The 20,999-nt window shown below is 38.9% G+C and overlaps 1 protein-coding gene across 2 annotated transcripts in view; it reads left to right on the top strand.

Moving 5' to 3' along the window:
* The first annotated feature begins 879 nt into the window (after positions 1–879).
* UBE2E2 (ubiquitin conjugating enzyme E2 E2) overlaps positions 880–20,999 on the top strand; it is a 358,437-nt gene continuing 338,317 nt past the window's right edge. Inside the window, exons 1-3 of one of the 2 annotated variants that reach the window (XM_026006426.2) lie at positions 880–1,238; positions 6,845–7,028; positions 15,662–15,712. In XM_026006426.2, the coding sequence (XP_025862211.1) occupies positions 6,853–7,028; positions 15,662–15,712 (227 nt within the window). In that variant the 5' untranslated portion in view covers positions 880–1,238; positions 6,845–6,852. The remainder of the gene's footprint in view (positions 1,239–6,844; positions 7,029–15,661; positions 15,713–20,999) is intronic. The other variant, XM_026006425.2, reaches the window with a different exon arrangement.

The following is a 20,999-nucleotide window of genomic DNA, read 5'->3' as shown; positions in this document are numbered from 1 at the left end:
GGGGCGCCAAACCGCGGGGCCACCGGGGCTGCCCTGTTTTGTTCTGTTTTAATGGTTATTTGGGGTGAAGACTATAGGGGAACGTAATGTTACCCACAGCACTGCCGCTGTTCCCATCGCCTTTGACGTCCTGCCGGCTCTGGTAGCTTCTCCTCCTTTCACCCCTCTCCCCAGTACCCCAGGGCTAAATGGCCTGGAGCTCCTGGCTGCCCGCGCAAGTTCCAGGCCAGGGTGAGCCAAAAAGGCAGAAGAATCTCGGTGTTGCAGTGCAGGGTGGTCAGGGTCAGCGTCTGCGAACTTTGCAGGCTAGTGCGAAGTTTTCCCACCCCGGTGCACGCGGGCAGCGCGCCTCCAGTCCGGGCAGCGTGTCCGCAGGCCAGTCCCCAGGCGCGCGCCGCGAAGCCTCGGGGAGGCGCGAAGCCCCGGGCTGCAGAGCAGGGGCGCCAGGAGCCGCACCCAGTTCCGTCTTTGGGCGACTCCCACCCCCAAGCCAGCATTTCCCTTTAATGCGCGTTCCCGTCAAGGTCCCCGCGTCCCTTCCCCTCCCGTCGCCTCGTCAGCCTCCGTTTCCCTGTCCTCTCCCGGCTCTGCCGGTCCGCCCCCGCCCCCGCCCGCTGCTCACTCGCGGGACTCGGCTGTCACTTTACTTTTCCGCGCCGCCTCCCCCACCCCCCGGCCAGGCCGGCCCGGCAGCCCGCCCGCCCGCGCGCGCGCCCGCGCCCGTCCGCCCCCGCCCCCGCCCCCTCGCGGCCACGCGCCGGGAGGGGCGGGGCGGAGCGGGCTTGGGGCGCAGGGAGGCGCGCGGCGCCGCACGGCCGACGTGGGGCTCGCGCTCTCGCGGTCTCTCGCGGGCGGGCGCGCGGGCACGCGCACTGGCGGGCGCGCGCGCGGACGGCCGGGCGGCGGCGGCGGCGGCGGCGGCGGCGGCGGCGTCTCACGGAGGCGGTGGCTTCACTTTCCAGGACTCAGGGGCGGCCACAGCGGCAGCCGCGGGCAGCAGCCTTGGGAGCCGGAGCTGGAACGGCCGCGGGCGGCGGCAGCGGCGCTGAGGGTGAGTCCGGGCGGGCGCGAGCGCGGCGGGGACAGGCGTGGCCGGGCTGCCGGGTGCGTGGTGACTAGACCGTCTGCGGGGACACCCCGTCCTCGGGGCCTCCCGGCGCCCCCTCCCCCCTCGCCTCCGCAGCCTCTCTCCGCGCTCGGGCTGCAGCCCGCGACCTGCGCGGACGCCCCTCCCTCAGGTACTCGCCCGGGCCTCGCCGGTGCTCCCCGCCCCCCCGTCCCCGGCGTCCTCCCTCTCGCGGGCGCCCCCACCCCCGCCTCGCCTCCACGTCGCAGAGCTTTGCTTACCGCTTGCGCTCTAGTTCTCGCCTCCGTTCCCCGGCGTGCCCCACTCCCCGCGCCCCCTCCCGCGAGCCTCCCTGCCCCGGTTTCTCGCCCTTTCCACCCCTCCCCCTTCCTATTCCTCTCCCTCCCCCACTCCCCCCCCCCCCCCCGCCGGCCCTGCCTGCCCATCTTCTACCCCCTTCCGTTCTCGGTTCCCCATCCCTCGCCACCCTCCCGGCCCCTTTCCTCTCCCAGCCGCATCCTGGAACTAAGTCTTTGCAAAAGTACTGGATAAATGTCACGGTGGAAAGTGCCCGGCTTGATCTTTTGCTATTTTCCCTAATTGCATAATTGCTGCACATGGTGTCTCTGCTGGCGAGTGCCGGGTCTGGCTCCCCCGCCGCCGCCGCACCCGCGTGGGCCTCCCGGAGCAGACCCGGTGGGGCGTGTTCGTGTGTGCCCTGGTGTGGAGTGTGTGTTGTGGCGGTCTTTTGTGAAGCCTAGCGCTTGTCACAGTTTGGAGCCGAAGCCCATTTTTCTCTGGTCTCTTCTCTGCAGCCCCCACTGGCCTGGTTTGAAACTGGATTCCCTCTGCCCTCCTCCCTCCACTTCTCCCCCTCTCTTCTTTCATAATGTTTTGATCCTTTTGCCCTTTACCATTTCTAATGAAGATAAAGCGTAGCTTCTTGTGGCTTTTTTTTTTTTTTTTCCCACGACCAACCAGAAATATCCAATCCATCTTCCCTTAAGGAAATTAAGGCCGCTTTAGAAAGACATCATCCTGTGCTCGGTGGCTGTTAGACCTATTTGCATGTTTAAAAGATTCATCGTTTTGTATTGTGCATTCTTGAGAGTCTACTCAAATATTTTTATTTAAAAGTACAAAAGGAAGTCCCAGGGTTTACCTTCAGATTAGCTAGCGGTTTGGAAAGATTTTAAGCTCGTCTTAGTGCTTTTTTTTTTTTTTTTTTTTTAAATCCCTGTTTCTTTAAAAAGTGTGTTTCTGAATATGTGATAATTCACTCTGGACCTTGGAATTTAAATAATTGTCTCAGCGATTTGGGTGCTCTGACTCTTAACCGTTTTGCATGTGGGTTGATGCTGATGATGGAGTGTTTTCATATAAGGTCATACCCCATTTTATCTCCCCCAGAACATAGCACCTTTTCCTTAAAAATTGTGTTTTATTTTACATTTTAGAAAAGTTTAGAAGTGTGAGTAGGAAGACAAGATGTTAAATGACGAATTAAAGCATTTTCCTGTTGTAAAAGCCCAAATGAACATTTGCTTTTGCAGTTTTATACCATTACCATGAGATACAGTTTTAAGGCTTATCTGGACAATAATTTATGAACTGACTATAGTTGCTTTTACATTATCAGTTATATTTATAACCAAATAATTTCATTTTTTTTATAGAACACGTGAGTTTCATTTACTTACTATATTGCTGATAGTTAGAATACATAGAATACATAGCTAATACAGGCTAAATTTGTGTGTTGAAGAAGGAACAGTATCTAAACTCTAAATATAACACATTGAGGAAAGTCTGTCTTCCTATTTTATGTTTAGAAACCAAGCTTTACTTTGAGTCCAAAATCAAAATATAGGTTTAAATGTCTTCTTAGCTTTGAAATTATCATTGAAGAGTATCCCTATGTTTATATAACTGTGGAATTTATCTTCCTTCTAGGTTAGGTAATTTGATCAAATTCGCTTATTAGGAATTAATCTTAAAGATAATTTTAGAATGCTGATTTAGAGGATAACTTTAGAGTTTTAATTCATGACTCTTTCTTCATTTGTACTTCAGAAAGACGAAACACCAATTTTATACTTACACCTAATTAAAATGCTTGTAGATTGCTTTTTCTTCATAAAAATTAGTTGCTACCTAAGCGGTGCAATAAATTTTTTCCAAAACTTTTCTCTGTAATTAGGCATTTAAAAACCAAAATCTGGAAATTTGCCTTACTCTTGATATTTGAAAAAAATACGAAAACTTTGTTTTAAAAAGTTTCTGTAGTGGTTATTAGTAGTCTTAGATGAATTTATCACCTGTAGATTAAGATTTGGATGAAATAAAGTGTCTGAGGTCAAAGTGGAAATATTTTTTTTCTTTATTGTGAAACTATAGAAATTATGACTCTATATGAGTTTATCTTTTTATGGCAAGGAGCCAAACTGAAGATATGTCATCATACGACTTATTTATATAAAGTTCAAAGATGTGAAGACACGGATGGTATTAAGAGTTTAGAGTAGTGACAGGAGAGATGCCTATGCTCTGTTTCTTGGCCTGGTTGCTGGTAAAACATGTGTGTTCAGTACATGACAATTCATTGGCCAGCACTCACCATTTCTGTACTGTTGTATGTTTATGTTACACTTCAAGAATTTTTCTTCAATTGAGGTTTTCATCTAATACTTATCCTCTATTGGCCGTCTTTTAGTATCCACATATTCAGTACTTCTCCATTCAATTCTTGATTCGTTGATTCTCTTAACTCTGTCAGCCAAACACAGAGACCCAAACCCATTTCTTAATAACTTCTTTATGGAGCTATAATCCGCATACTGCAAAACTCACCCTTTAAACATATATAGTATATTAGATGGTCTTAGCATATATCTACAAGGATGTGCAACCATCACAGTTAGCTGAATTTAGAATATCAGCAGCTCCTCAAAAAGAAAGTCTGTATCTATTAGCACTTACTCCCTACCTGGATATTTTTAAACCTTTTCTTTTAATTAGTAATCTCTACACCCAACATGAGGCTCAAACTTGCAACCCTGAGATCAAGAGTTGCTGCTTTAGGAATTGAGTCAGCCAGGTGCCTCATAACAGTATTTTTTAATAGTTCTCTAGAGGGACTAGTTTTGATTTTCTGGTGTTCTGAAGCAACTTTTGAAATTTGTGTTTCAGATTATGGCTCAGATTGAATCATTGAGTAATCTTTCAAATAATTATATGCCCATAGCACTATTAGTATGCAAAGGTACATAAATAAAAACATGAAGAAGAATGTGTGTATACACACACACACACACACACAACTGTATGAATGTATGTATATATAAATGTATATACTATGTGTAATGTAATATATAACTGAAACTCCAGGCGTACTTTATTAAGCTAAAGCTCTAGGTTCAGTAAAAAAGAATTTTATTTCATTTAGGTTTCTATATTTTTGTCATATAATGGATTGCTTCTGGTTTAGGATATATAAAATGAATTCTCACTCAGTTCACATTTCTTGAAGTATTGCCAGCAGCATTTTGCAATATCTAAGGACCTTTCCCTGAGAATTGTTCTCTTTCTCACTTCCCATGCACATCTGCTCTAACGTGCTCTTATATATACATACTTAGTAGGTTTTAAACTTCTGATATATTTTAACTGAAAGAAGTAAGCTGGAAAAAAAAAATCAATGTTAAATCCAAGGGTAAGAATTAGAGTGAAATAAAATATAAAAAAAGCAAGAAAGATGTTAGGACTGTTAGAGCTAGACGTGAAACATACTGATATAAAATTTCAGTATTCTATTAAGTGACTTTAGTGCTCATAAAAGGTGTCACAGCTGTGGAGACTGATGCTCTCCATTTACAGAATAGGTACAAGAGCAGTCAGATTTCTCTGTCAGTGTGTTTCAGAGCTGCTTGTACAGACCTCTTTTTGTTTGGCATGGGGGATGGGAGCCCTTGGAGTTGAGAAGGGTGGTGGTGTGTTTGTGTGATGTCTTATTGAAGGCATTCAGTATTTTCTGTTGACTCTTCACCTCTCTGTGCTTCCTGATTCTTTCATTTCTTACATTGCTTTTTGGCTTGTCTTACCATAAAAATTTCAGTCCATTAAAGATTTGTATCATGAAATCATTTTGATTTAGAGCAAGCTGTAAGTTAAATCTTCGGTGATGATGAATTTTCATCAACTAGCTATATATTTAGACTATAGTAATAAAAAACAGTGCTTTATTTGAGGTATCTTTTATTATTAGGTGGTTATTAGGTGGCAGTAACATAGTGAGCGCAAGGCCCTTCAGAGGCTGGGCAGTTGATTTGTCAGTTTGGTTTTGAATTTGACCGTGCACTCTAAACTAGTTTGGTCATAAGGGATAAATTTATAGAAATCAAACTCAGAAATTGATTATGATGGAATGACAGTAGAGAGGGGATATCCCTTTTCTCTTACTAGAATTGTATCTGCTATACAGCTTATAGCAGCTACTATGTATCAAGGTATTAAAGAAATTGAGTTGATAATCAGAGCTGCTTGGGAAGCATGAACTCAGAGCAAAGAGAATTTTTTTTTTTTTTAAAGATTTTATTTATTTATTCATGATAGAGAGAGACAGAGACATAGGCAGAGGCAGAAGCAGGCTCCATGCCCGGAGCCCGACGCGGGACTTGATCCCAGGACTCCAGGATCACACCCTGGGCCAAAGGCAGGCGCTGAACTGCTGAGACACCCAGGGATCCCCGAGCAAAGGGAATTTGAAAGCCTGTAAGGGATATTTTATCCAAGACTAGGAAAAAAAAAAAAAAAAAAAAGAAGGACTCCTTCAGCATCTCCATAGTCTCCATTTCTTGTGAAACACAGTTGCTTGGTATATTGCTCGATCAATGCTGACACCATCATGTGGTTCAGTTTTTATTTAGAATCATGTGGGCCTCTGTGTTCTTTTGTGTTCTGCTGTTATCAGAAGATAAAAATTGACTAGTTTGGAGGGTTTTAACTGTAGTTTTCAGAATATTTAGAATTGTACACATCACCCTTTTCTAAGAATATTTTCATCACCCCGGAAAGGATACTTCATACCTATTAGCAGTCCTTCCCCATTTCTCCATCATTCCTAGTTCCTGGCAACTTCTTTTCGACTTTTCTGTCCTTGAATTTGTCTGTTTTGGACATTTCATGTAAATGGAATCATACAATTTGTTGTCTTTTGTGACTGGCTTCTTTCACTTAGCATGTTTTCAAAGTTCATCTGTGTTATAGTATGTCCATATTGTACTTCATTCCTTTATATGGCTGATTAATATTCCATTGTGTGACTGTATCACATTTGGCTTACCCATTTATCAGTTAGTGGACATTTGAGTTTCTTCTTTTTGGCTTTATGAATAATGTTGCTATGAACATTTAAAAAAAATATTTATTCATGAGAGACACAGAGAGAGAGGCAGAGACACAGGCAGAGAAGCAGGCTCCATGCAGGGAGCCTGATGTGGCACTCAGTCCCAGGTCTCTAGGATCACACCCTGGGTTGAAGGCGGTGCTAAACCGCTGAGCCACCCAGGCTGCCCAAACATTTTGTGTATATATTTTGTGTGTTTTCACTTTCTTTCTCAGTACATTTTGGGAGAAAAGTTTTGGCAGCTCCCAAGGGTGATTGGTAAATGACCACTGTCTTCATTTTATATTAGCTTTACTTATACTAGAAGTCTCATTTTTCTATTCTAGAGGTAGTCCTCCCACAACTAAATAAATGATCTTTCATTTTTAATCCAGGATCTAACATGTCCACTGAGGCACAAAGAGTTGATGACAGTCCCAGCACTAGTGGAGGAAGTTCTGATGGAGACCAACGTGAAAGTGTTCAGCAAGAACCAGAAAGAGAACAAGTTCAGCCCAAGAAAAAGGAAGGAAAAATATCCAGCAAAACAGCTGCTAAATTGTCAACGAGTGCTAAAAGGTACCTCAATTATAACCTTTTTAGTTTTAGTGTTAATTTACTGTCTTAAGCTCTTTCTGTTGTATTTAATTATTTTTCTAGGATGTGGACCATGTAATTCATGGATTTTTCTTCTCAGTAATACAGGATAATGAGTGGGATTCTATTGAGATAGTTGTTGAATGATGTGTATTTTCTATTCTATTAGTAAAGTTAGAAATGCTGAAGTTCTACAAATATATCTTGATTTCATTATATTAGGCAGTGGGTCTGTCTTGATACAGATTTTTTTCTCTAGACAATATATCTGGAAGGTAGATATTTGAACGATTATTGCTACATTAATTGCTTGTACTGAGAGAAATCTGCTTTAAGGTTGTTTAATCATAGAATATCTCTTGGAAAATGATTTAAAAATAAAATGACTACAGTTTTTCCTGATTTTGTGATTTAATGTTCTTGTTTTGTTCTAATACCTTTTAAAAAATATCAAATAGGAAGTATAATGAAAGAATTCTGTAAATATTATGCATAGTGGAATGTCTGAATGTTGAATGATAGCTTTATGTTTTATTGGGTAGTATGGATTAGGGGGTCCTTTCCCGAAGACCAAAAACCATTATGGTCTAGTAGACTTTGTTTACTTCTGGCCTAGTCAAAACACAGCATCAGGAAGAAACTTCTCTGGCCTCCAGATGAAACATGAGTTTCTAGGGAGAGATGTTGGAGTGATAATGAGTTGTCCGCTACCCATTCAGGGAACTGGAGTAATGGTCCCCTTCCCAGAAATGTGTTGCTGATCCTTGATTTCTGTTGAAGGAGTTGTGTGCATATCAGATCCTGGGTCTTCAGAATTATGCCCTGGGCTGAAGGCGGCGCTAAACCGCTGAGCCACCCAGGCTGCCCTTATGAGAGATATTAAATGTATCATGTGTGAAAGTGAGGATTGCATGATTTTTTTCAAGCACATGAATCTTTTACCTCATTTTACTACAGTGTGTAAAACAAAGCATAGATTATATATTCATACCTAGTCCTCTTCACGCTTTTAAGTAGGGGATAAGATGTAGTTTTGAGATAGTGTGTGTGTAAAGAATCCAAGATAGTGCCCTATTGGCACATAATAGAAGTCGGTATTATTGCATTGGTGAAAGTAGAAGTATTGTCTGAATTGCTTCTTTGCGGAGGGAATCCCTTCACTGACAGATTCATTCTTGTGAATCTGTGATTTTTTTTTTAGATTTTATTTATTTGTGAGAGGGAGAGAGAATATGAGCTAGAGGGAAGGACAGAAAAAGCGGGAGAGGGAGAAGTAGATTTGCTGCTGAGCAAGGAGCCTGATGTGGAGCTGAATCCCAGGATGCTGAGATCATGACCTGAACTGAGGGCACTTACCAAGTGAACCACCCAGGTGCCCCTGAATCTGTGATTTTAAAATTGTGATTCATTACCTTCCCCTAGAAGGTCTCCAGGTGGTTTTTTGGGTGACAGTATCTGAAGTGACTTACTCACTTACTCTGTGTTTTAAGTATGAAAATACTGCTTCTCAAAAAAAAAAAAAAATACTGCTTCTCTAATTTTTTTTTTTGAGTAAAAGCTTAATTCTTCACTCTTCCTTTCCCCCAGTTGAGTTGATAGTGATGTTATTTTATTTTTTTCATTTTTACTTAAGTTCTAACAACAGAAAATAATTGAGATTAATGAGGGCAGACATCCACATCTTTTAAATTCATCATTCTATCTTACAGTGCCTACCATTGGAGGGTTACAGTTTTTTACTTACTGGTTGCCTTGGATCTTCCATGGATATTAAGATCCCAGTACTAATCAGAAAATTCAAAGTTAGAGGTAGTTTCAAAATAGAATTCTGATTTATTATTGCTAATTGGTTTTTATTCAGATGAGTAGTCTTTTCCATATAGTGTCATTTTATAAGAGATAGTTTATCGGAAACAGTGCTGAGTTTGGACTGTAGAGGTGAGGTCTCAGTTTGATTATAGGTTCTGGCATTTAGTAGCCCTGTGATCTTAGATACGTAATTTAACATTTCTAACCCCGGGTTTCCTTTTCTGTAAAGTGGAGATAATAATAGTACTATTTTCATAGGACTGAGGACTATATGGGATAAAGCATTTATTTGGTATTTGGTAAGGTCTCATACACTGTTTCTGTCATTTATAGACTTTTGCCAATTAAAGTCTTGTAGATATTTTTCAAGTTCACTTGATAGACTTTAGGGAAATGAGATACATGGCTAACCTTTGAGGACGTAGTACTGTTGTTAAATTAGAAATAATCAGATGGGGGATCCCTGGGTGGCGCAGGGGTTTGGCGCCTGCCTTTGGCCCAGGGCACGATCCTGGAGACCTGGGATCGAATCCCACGTCGGGCTCCCGGTGCATGGAGCCTGCTTCTCCCTCTGCCTATGTATCTGCCTCTCTCTCTCTCTCTCTCTCTCTTCCTCTCTCCCCGTGTGTGACTATCATAAATAAATAAAAATTTAAAAAAAATCAGATGCTGTGATTATATGTCCATTTTATAGTAACTCAAAAGCACTTTGAGCATAGGTGCTCAGTTGCATGAAATGTGCTATCATTGGGGCAACCTGGGTGGTTCAGTAAGTTGAACATCTGCCTTCAGCTTCCTGATCCTGGGGTCCTGGGATCAAGCCAGCTTCAGGCTCCCTGCTCAGCAGGGAATCTGCTTTTCCCTCTCCTCCTGCCCCATCCCCCTGCTTGTACTTGTTCTCTCTTGCTCTTGCCTTCTCTCTCTCTCTCAAATAAATAAATAAAACTTAAGAAAAATAGAGAAATATGCTATAATTGAAGAACTAATGATATTGTATAGAAACATGTTTTCTTAAAAAAAAAATCCTGAGTTTTCAAGTATTATGGAAAAGTGGTGTAGGGCAAACAGGAAACATTTAAGTGGGTATTATATTCTGTAAACAATGGTATAAAGTAATTTCATCTATTTTGAGTTAAGAGGAAGATTATAGTTACATTTTTGATCAGTTTTTGTTCCGTGGTAAGAATTTGTTTCTTAAAACATTGCCATGCTCTTAGCATTCTCTTGATATTGTCTATATCACTCTTGTTATATTCGCAAATATGTAGACTATGTCTAGCAGTGACAAATTTTGATGATTTTATTAAATTGACTAGTCAGTTCAGTAACTATTTTGATGTTGTCATTGAATTGACTGTACTGTTTTCAAGTGTTGACACATCTGTTAAATGTGAATTTTAAATCACGTTTATTCCAAATTAACTTTGGAGTAGACATTGTGATTGTACTGTGCATAATATAGTGTTTTAGGAATGCTATTTGGTTTTAGAATAAATTTTTGTTAGGTTGAAAGGTGGATTCCAGTATAAACTTTTATCATATTGGCTCTAGTTTTCTACGTCAGAATGAAGTAGTACTCTTTATAGATAATCTTTTGTACTTAATCTTCTTGATTTTAAATTTGCATGTAGGGATCCCTGGGTGGCGCAGCGGTTTGGCGCCTGCCTTTGGCCCAGGGCGCGATCCTGGAGACCCGGGATCGAATCCCACATCAGGCTCCTGGTGCATGGAGCCTGCTTCTTCCTCCGCCTGTGTCTCTGCCTTTCTCTCTCTCTCTGTGACTATCATAAAAAAAATAATAATAATAAAAAAAAATAAAAAAAAAATAAATTTGCATGTAAAAACTTTTTAATGTTTCTGAAATCAGGATGCATCTTACAGTTGATGTGCAAAATCGTTTAATTGAAGGTATCTTAAAAATCACAGATATATGGTGTGTATCACCATTCAGAATTAAACTTTAGGCTTATTATTTGCAATTACTCTCTTTTCTAGGTTAGTTCAGATACTACTTTGAAATTTAAAAAATTTAGCAATTAATGGTGTGATGTTTTTCTTCCTGAGAATAATTCCATTTTCAAAGGTTTTGAGCAGTTGATTCAGTTGGTTAGAATAGGAGTCCTCAGGTGACCAAAGAATACAGTCCATAGAGTAATATATAGAAAATCATTTTGGTGGGATGAAGTTTTTTTTTTTTTAATAACTGTTAAGAAAATACCTTTGTGAATTCCCATGTCCCAAATATTCATGTTCTACTTGGACCTGAGTTACACTGAATTTTCTTTAACCTGAAGTGTGTGTGTGTGTGTGTGTGTGTGTGTGTGTGTGTGTGTGTGTGTCTTTTAAACCTGTCGGTACTTACTTACTGCTTCATTTCTCTGAACCATTAATCCAGTATGTTGATGTTAAAATGAGTGCTTCATATCTTCTCTATTTTGTATAATTTTGGTGTCATACTCTTCAATTAAGTCTAAATGAATCATGATTGTTATTTTTCTTCCCCTCCCCACACTCCATTCTTTTTAGCAAATGACAGTCACATGTGGTACTCTTAGCATTCCTGGAACAGTTATGGTATTAGGTTAATTCTTACAAACTGAAATTTAGTTTGTATTTTGCTTCTGACTTCTCTCAGTAACTATGTGCAATTCCCGACTTCTGTATCATAATAATCACAGAAGTGGCATTACTAGATGGAAATTGGGAATTTAGGCAGTTGTCTAGTTGACTTGTCTAAAGAAATAATTTTGTCTTAAAATTTCTGATGAGAGGTCTTCTGTTTGACTTAACAAGATAATTGCCTGTCTTTCATCTTACCTCAGTGTACAGTAACTAGCCTTAGTTTCTTTATATTTTGAATGGGAAATGATAAAAGAGTAGTACTTAGAGAATTCTGTGAGATTTATTTAATTCACTTTTAATAGACTAAGATCATCATGTGAAAGGTATGCTGTAAGTGTGAATTATTGATACCTTTTCATTTTTCCTCACCCTAAGGGACAGTGCCTGAGATAGCTACCTTCCTTGCCCCACATGTCAAGACTGAGAAACTTAATACATACCAAGATCACTACTTTTGAGATAGAATTGAACTGCTGTCATTGAAAGCAGCAGGACATCTTGCAACTGTTTAAATAGCAATTCTTTGTATAATCTTTCCTGTCAAGAGAAATATAACCATTCTTAGGTGTGGCACAAAATACATTTTAATATATTGACTCACTGCTTAGAGTTGTCAGATTTATCAGTAAATTGCTTTTTGTACTGAATAATTAGATCTGGAATTATAGACATCTGGAGGGGTTTGAGTTCCATTATAGAATTATTTGACAGAAAATTAAGATTTATCTTTTTTTTTTTTTTTTTAAAGTAGGCTCCATGCCTAGCATGGAACCCAACACAAGGACAGACTCATTACTGTGAGATTAGGACCTGAGCTGAGACCAGGAGTGGGACGCTTGGCCTGCTGAGCCACCCAGGTGCCCCTGATTTATCATTTTTTAAAAAAATATTTTATTTATTTACTCATGAGACACACACACACACACACACAGAGAGAGAGAGAGAGAGAGAGAGAGAGAGGCAGAGGCAGAGAAACAGGCAGAAGGAGAAGCAGGCTTCATGCAGGGAGCCTGACGTGGGACTCGATCCCGGGTCTCCAGGATCACGCCCTGGGCTGAAGGCGGTGCTAAACCGCTGAGCACCCAGGCTGCCCTGATTTATCAATTTTTTAAACCAAAAGAGACATTGTAAGCATAGAGCAAAAGGAGTTATTTGAAAATCCCAAAGCAATTCTTTTACGGAAAAAAGTTTTCTTCGACAGTTTAAGCTTGCTCTTTTATTTTTAACTTTTTAAAAAAGGATTTTATTTATTTATTCACGAGAGACACAGAGAGAGGCAGAGACACAGGCAGAGGGAGAAGCAGGCTCCGCGCAGAGACTTTGATGTGGGACTTGATCCTGGGGATCCGAAGGCAGATGCTCAACCGCTGAGCCACCCAGGCGTCCCTAGCTTTCTCTTTTAACGGGCTATTCTTTTGGTCCTCTTGGTTTGAAAACAGTTTATGGATGTTGTTCATGTTTCTGGTGACTAATTAAACGCCACAGAGGGACGCCTGGGTCCCTACAAGTACAACGCATCTTCTGTGTGTTGTCTGTAAGTAAAAGACCAATAAATTGCAGGTGCATTTACTATAACTAAATATTCACTGCCAGACCAAACAATTCTAGAGTTAGATTTCCAACAAGTCCTATGTTATAATCTCTGGAATACCCATTGAGTCATAGCATTAGGCCAAATAGAGCAAATCTTTTTTTTCCTCTTAACATTTATTACTTGATTAAAATAGTTTTGCATTTTAGTTTCCTTGTATTTGATCTATGGTTTTCTTACACAGGTGTTTTTCTTCTGGGGTTTGTGATTGTCTTTCTTCCCCCACCTCCCTTAAATAATGTGTCTTTGTTATATTCTTAAGCCTTCTCAGTCCCCTCTTAGCCATGTCAACTTGTTTAATTTACACCTGCTTTGTCTTCTAGAAATACACTGAAATTTCTCATTTCCTTCTGTTTGCTCTTTATTCCTTTTTGCCTTTTCTGTGTTTTGCCTCCCTGCTCCTTCTGCCTGCCCCAGCTGGGTTTGTGAAGGAGTGGGAGGTGAATGCATGTATGCTCAGTTTGTTATCTTTAACCTGGACTTACTTGGTTAGTTTTGAAGTGCCTGTTTTTTTTGCTTTTGTATGAAATCCATCAAGGGTGTTCACCAATATCAGATTTTTGAGATTTCTCACTTAATTATGGGCTGTAAATGTTTTTTTAAAAAAAGATTTATTATTTGAGAGGGAGCACCCATGTATGAGTGGGGGGAGGGGCAGTGGGAGAGAATCTTCCAGCAGATTCTCTGCCGAGTGTGGAGCCTTACACAAGGCTGGATCCCAAGACTCATGAGATCATGACCTGAGCTGAAACCAGGAGTCCGACACTTAACTGACTGAACTACCCAGGAGCCCCTGGGCTGTATATACTTTATGTGCGTGTGAACACATCATAGAATCTATATTAAAAGGAATCATGTTTTAAAGATAAAACAAAGCATGGAATTTCTCCTAGTTTAACCTCTTCATTTTATAGGATAGAAAGTAAACCTCTTCATTTTATAGGACAGAAAACTGAGGCTGAGAGAGAATGCAGGTGTGAACAGTCTCTCAATTAATGGCAGAGCAGAATTAAAATGAAAGTTTTTTTTTTTTAATTTTTGGCTTTGAACTTTAATATCTTGCTCAGCATCATAATGCCTCCCCAACCTTGAATCACATGGCTTAGAAAGTGAACATTTTATTAGTAGCATGCAATTCCTTTAGGAAATTGATGCCAATCTTTTTTGGAGGAGTCATGTCTATTTCTGTATTTTGGTTTGTTGGGTTGAAAAAGATGTGGAATGAAATTGAGAGTAAATGTTTTTGTTCATATTCTTATTTTTAAAGATACTTTAGTCACTATCATCCATTTACTATCATAATAATTACTAGATAGCAGGCATGTAGTTAGCAAATCCTCATATTTAAAAAGCAAAGGAGGGATGCCTGGGTGGCTCAGCCGTTGAGTATCTGCCTTTGGCTCAGGGCACGGTCCCAGAGTCCGGGATCGAATCCCACATCAGGCTTCCTGCATGGAACCTGCTTCTCCCTCTGCCTGTGTCTCTGCCTCTCTCTCTCTCTCTCTCTCTCTGTCTCTTATGAATAAATAAGTCTTTAAAAAATAAAAATAAAGTAAAAAGCAATGGAGAAGTGGTTTTGAAAATTTTTTTTGTTTGCTTTAACAAAGCCTATGTTTAATAATGCATGAATGATAGTTAAGAGATTGCTTATTCTTATAAAACAATGTAGCACTATTAGCCTTTGTATAAGGGGTTAAGTGCAGTTAAAAAATCAAAGTTGAAAAATAACACATGAGGACAAAAGCAAGTTTTTAAAAAAGTCCTTTTTTATGAAGCTCATGAAGTGACATTAAGATGATTATCCACATATTGTTAGGATAGTTCTTACAAAAGGAATAGTGTCAGATTGGAAAGCCTCAATCTGCTCCAACCCACAGGCTTCAAGAAGGAATACCATTTATAGTTGGATAGCAGTTTCAGGTGTTGGAATGAGATCCTGATAATTCTTTCTTTACTAGTTGACTTGATCATTCAGAATGCTTGGATTCAACTTACTTATCATCCTTCCATCTTATGTGGGGATGTTCTAGTGCAAATCAGAAGTTGGAATGATCCATAAGTAATGTGGCAAAGGTATCCAATTTAAACTAGAAATTTTGGCTATTATCAGTGGTTCAAAGCCTTTTTTTTTTTTTTTTAAGATTTATTTATTTTAGAGAGAGAGCAGGTGAGTGGTGTGGAGGGGCAGAGGGGGAGAGAGAGAGAGAGAGAGAGAGAGAGAGAAAAGCAGACTCCCCACTAAGCACAGAGCTTAAAACCAGGCTCAGTCTCACAACCCTGAAATCATGATCTGAACCAAAATCCAGAGTTCGACGCTTAACTGACTGAGCCAGGCATCCCGGTTAGATGAAGTTTAGTGTTTCTGCAGGCTGCATATACTGATAATGGCCAATCTTTTTACCCTTTGTAGGCACATTGCCAAAATCATGGCAGAAGTTATGGCTTGGTTGTTATTGTATATTATGATTTTTTGTAGTATTAGTATTTCAAAATAAAGAATACAAATGGGAAATATTTACAACAGTTAGAACATTTTAGTGAACTGTTAAAGAGAGTGTAGACATTTTAACATAATTTTGTCTTTATTTTAAAGAATTCAGAAGGAACTTGCAGAGATTACGTTGGACCCTCCTCCCAACTGTAGGTAAGTACTTAGTGGATTTTTATTTGTATCTTTTGCACAAGGTATAATTAAATTGCTGGTGTGACGTACAGAGATTGTTATAGTTTGATTAATTAGTAAAATATTGTAGTTTGATCTTAATTGACTGTGGTAGACGGTTATTATTTCTGTGAAGAAATGGAATTCTTATGAAGTATGTTTGTGGAGATATAGTGGAGTTGCCAAACAGAGTAACACAGTAACAATAAGATAATGAAATTATAGAATAACAAATATAATTATCTTTTAGTGAAAGAGGTGTTGGGGGCTTAAGTAATTTCTTTAATGATAGAATAATAGTGTGGCTGAAATATTTGCTTTTTGATAATTCACTTGTTACCTTGTTGGAAATTGATTTTTGAAAAGTGCTGAAACATTAAATAGTGGTTTTTCAAGGTTTACGTTATTTCTTATAGTCATCGGCTGTAGCTAAGAATGAGTGATTTGAGGCAGTGATGTTAAATTTAAAACACTCTCTCCTTTATGACCACATTCTTCAATTTTCTGGTCAGAGTTTACTTATAAGAAGTAAAAGTGCTTGCCTGGAAATGATTAATGATATAGAGGTATATAGAGGATGCAGAGAAAAATAACCTTCTACCTTATACTGTATCTTGGGTCTGATGCAGTAGTTGGAAGATTGGCTGTTTGACTATTATAAAACATCTCTTTCTGTTTTGATATGAGGTCAGTGGTGGAACCAGGCCAAAACGTTGGAACCAGGAGTTTTCATAGTTTAAATTGGTAGTCTTGTGGATTGAAGGTGAGAGAGCAGATTACAGGAATATGTTGCCAATATTGAATGAAGGTAGAATTTATTTTTTGGCATGATTCTGTTTTTACTGATCTTATTTTTATGTGAAAGCAAAGATAGCAATTTTACATATTAATGAAAGTGAAAATTTTGCAGATGGCTATTTGATAGTTGGCTAGTTGACAACTGTTTTGTGTAGGAAAAAGTGTTATAAGGCTTTTTATGTTTGTGGTGAATCTAATGTGGTTCTTTACATGAGAGGCATATACAGTATATGCACTTGCAATAATATTCGAAGAATGGTTTATTCAAATAGAACAACGATTTCTTTGTTAGGTAAAACTGTTTAATAGTAAGCTATTTTGTCACACTTAAGACTGTTATATCAAAGACTGTTTTTCAGATGGCAAATCATTGTTTAGGCTTTGGTGGCCAGTTCTTGGAAATGGATTGATTTGTGGAAAGACTGCAGTTTGAATGAAACCAAAAATCTCTTGTTTCTTATGACAGTATTCATTTTAATGGTTTGAATCTTTAAAAAAAAAATAGTTTTACCACATATATTTTTGTAATCTTTTTACAACTAAATTGGTAAATATGTGAACTTAATTTATATACTTATTTGCTTAAATTTTGACAAATTACTGGCAAAATAAAGTGCTTTGTTTTAATGAGCTTTTTAAAGTCTCATTTTTAATAAGTGAAATCCACATATGTGTGATGATGGTTAGAGTGCAACTTCGTTATAAAATACATTATTTTCTAATATATTAGTGTAATTTAGTTTTGACTTATGGATAATAATTTCGCTTGATTAAACCAATGTATTGTAAACACGAATGAAAACAGGTGTGAGGAAAGGAATTACATAATGGCCATTATTTAAATAAACTAAAATATTTAAAGCAGTTCTATTTAAAGTAAAAAAAGTTTATATGTAATATCTGGAATTTGGAGGTTTACTTTTTCATTAAGCCGTAGTTAACAGTATCATTATGGTTATGTAAACTACATAAATAAAGCATTTTAAAATGCGGATGTGATACATAATAAGTCCTTCAGAAAGTTTTGGTGCATCTCTTATGGGATGCCCAGTTAAGCAATTCTTGAAATTATCTAGGAGAAATTAGTATGTGTTTAAGTATTATGTGAGTCTGTCATTTATGTTGGGAATATAAAGTCCTTCTGAATTAATATCATTCAGTATAGATAGATATGTTTATGTAAGGCATTTTGTGGTATTTTTTTCTTTCAGGTATTTGAATGAAATAACATTTAAGTGTTATTTTAAAAGCATCCACAAAATACTTTGATAGGTTGAATTATTTCTTCTTATAGGAAATACATGGCTACATATCTTTCAATTTTCTTTTTTTAAATATTTTATTTATTCATGAGACACACAAAGAGAGAGAGGCAGAGGGAGAAGCAGGCTCCATGCAGGGAGCCCGAAGAAGGACTCGATCCCGGGACTCCAGGATCATGCCCTGGGCCAAAGGCAGGCGCTAAACTGCTGAGCCACCCAGGCGTCCCTCTTTCAATTTTCATTTCACTTTTTCTTTTGTCTTTAAGGTAAAAATGCAATAATACAGTTTTTAAAAACTGGATTCAGTTATCTTTGGTATTTTTTCTCTTACAGCCTGAGTTAATGTTTAAAAACAAAACTTTATATCTAAGAGAAAAGTTTCTCTTCATAAAATCATAGGGTCTGTAGGGCCATTGGCATAGAAAATTATATAGTTTGGGTGAAATTTGGTTGTATATTTAGAATATTTCTTATAAGTAGTAGAATATATTTTGCTTGGCTTCAACTCTTATGATGAATAACATAATTGACCCAAGACATTTGCAAAGGCTCTCTTCTGAGGCCTCTTCAGATCCATAAATGTTTTTGTATTGCTGGCTGAGTTGTAGTTATTGGACTGGAATTGCTCACTACCTCAGTTACTTGCATACTGGCTTAGCTGGATGGAGCCAGAAGAATTCTTGTTATATCCTTATAGAGTCCTACTAGGGTAGAATTGCTGCCCCTTGTAAATGACTATATGTCATGACTATCACGATTCTTCACAAATGTGCTAGTATGTTCATTTCTGTTTCCTTGATGCTAGTGGTAAACTGGGAGCTAGCCAGTTTACCAAAAATGTCCAAATGAAAACTTTTGTCATCCAAAGGGTATTTTTTTTTTGGTATTGTTGTTTTGTAATGTAGGGAAAATAAATGGAAATTCTGTCATTTTCTGATACTGCCCAAGTTTGTATTAACTGCATGAGAATAGAAAGGGTAGAGATTCTTACTACTTTTTTTTTTTTTTTTTTTATGATAGTCACACACAGAGAGAGAGGGGCAGAGACATAGGCAGAGGGAGAAGCAGGCTCCATGCACCAGGAGCCCGACGTGGGATTCGATCCCGGGTCTCCAGGATCGCGCCCTGGGCCAAAGGCAGGCGCTAAACCGCTGCGCCACCCAGGGATCCCCCTTACTACTTTTTAAAAGTAGAGACTATTCCTACTTTTTGAAAGTAGAGACTATGGTAAAATGACTTGTTCGGATTTTGATTTTTGATTTAGTAATTGAGCAAGTATAAGGAGAAAATACTAGAAAAGAAGATGTAATTCAGTTACACTGGCTAGCAGTTTTCACTTTTTATTGCTGTTTGAATAATTTCACTGAACACAGGCTCTGCTTTACTTTAAAAAGAAAACTAGGGGATCCCTGGGTGGCTCAGTGGTTTAGTGCCTGCCTTCCGCCCAGGCCCAGGGCATGATCCTGAAGTCCCGGGATTGGGTCCCACGTCGGGCTCCCAGCGTAGAGCTTGCTTCTCCCTCTGCCTGTGTCTCTGCCTGTCTCTCTAGGTCTCTCATGAATAAATAAAAAAAAATCTTAAAAAAAAAAAAAGAAAACTAATTGGCTTTATTGAGATGTAATTATTTATTTTTTTAAAAATTAAGAATTATTTATTTATTCATGAGAGACACACACACACAGAGAGAGAGAGAGAGAGAGAGAGAGAGGCAGAGACATAGGCAGAGGGAGAAGCAGGCCCCATACAGGGAGCCTGATGTGAAACTCGATCCCGGGACTCCAGGATCATGCCTTGAGCCAAAGGCAGGCGCTTAACCACTGAGCCACCCAGGCGTCCCAAGATGTAATTTAAAGTAAAATTCAGTGGCTTTTACTATATTCACAGAATTGTGTAGCCATCACAATCAATTTTACAACATTTTGATCACCCCCAAAAGATACACTAAACCTTTCAACAGTCACTGCTTCCCCATTTCCTCCCAGCTCACCAGCTCTGAGCCCTAGGCAGTCTGTTCTGTCTCTTACAGATTTGCCTGTTCTGGACATTTTTGTATTAATGGAATCATATAAAATGTAGTCTTTTGTGACTGGCTTCTTTCATGAAGCATAACTTTCATCGGTTCATCCATGTTCTAGCGTGCATCAGTACTTTACATTTTTGTCTCTGAATAATATTCCATTGTGTGGATATACTGCATTTTATTTATCCATTCATCAGCTGATGCACATTTGGGTTGTTTCTACTTTTCTGCTGTATGAATAATGCTGCTGTGAATGTTCGTGTACAAGATTTTGTGTGGACATATGTTTTCATTTTGGGGGGTTTATTCCTAGGAGTAGAATTGTTGAGTCATAGAGTAACTATGTTTAACCTTTTGGGAACTACCAGACTGTATTATAAAGTGGTTGTATCATTTTATTTTCCTACTAGCAAGTGTGAGAGTTCCACTTTCGCCACCACCTTGGCAATTATTTTTGTCTTTTTCTTTTTTGATGATAATCATTTTAGTAGGTATGAAGTGCTATGTCATTGTAGTTTTGATTTGAATTATCTTGGTGAATATACTGATGATGATGATGACCATCTTTTCATATGCTTTTTGGTCATTTTTATATCTTTTTTGGAGAAAGATCTATTCAAATCTTTTGACCATTTTTAAATTGAGTTGTTTGTCTTTCTGTTGTTGAGTTATAAGTATTCTTTATTTTGGATACAAGTCTGGCATAAGATATGTGATTTGCAAATATTTTCTCCTGTGGGCTTTTTTTCTTTCTTTCTTGATACTGATCTTTGAAGCATAAAATTTTAAATTTGTTGTAGTCCAAATTACCTGTTTTCTCTTTTTATTGTGTGCTTGATGTCACTTCTTAAGAAACCATTGCCTAATCCAATACTAGAAAGAAGTACACTTCTATTTTTTCTCAGGGTTTTTTAGTTTTAGCTTTTGTATGTTGATTCTGATCCATTTTGTATATGGTGTGAGGTAAAGGTCCACATTCATTTTTTTTGTGGATGGATATCCAATTATGTCAGCATCATTTGCTGAAAAGACCATTGAATTGTCTTGCCATCTTTGTTGAAAAAAATCAATGGATCATCAATGTGAAGGTTTATTTCTAAACTCTAAATTTTATTTCTTTGATCTGTATGTCTGTTCTTATGCCATCCCTGCACAGTCTTTCTTTTTATTGACACAGAGTCTTGATTAC

This window comes from Vulpes vulpes, chromosome 11, assembly GCF_048418805.1.
Source record: "Vulpes vulpes isolate BD-2025 chromosome 11, VulVul3, whole genome shotgun sequence".
Lineage (NCBI taxonomy): Eukaryota > Metazoa > Chordata > Mammalia > Carnivora > Canidae > Vulpes > Vulpes vulpes.
The sequence above is the reverse complement of the archived record's forward strand: the minus strand, read 5'-3'. Positions and strand labels throughout refer to the sequence as shown.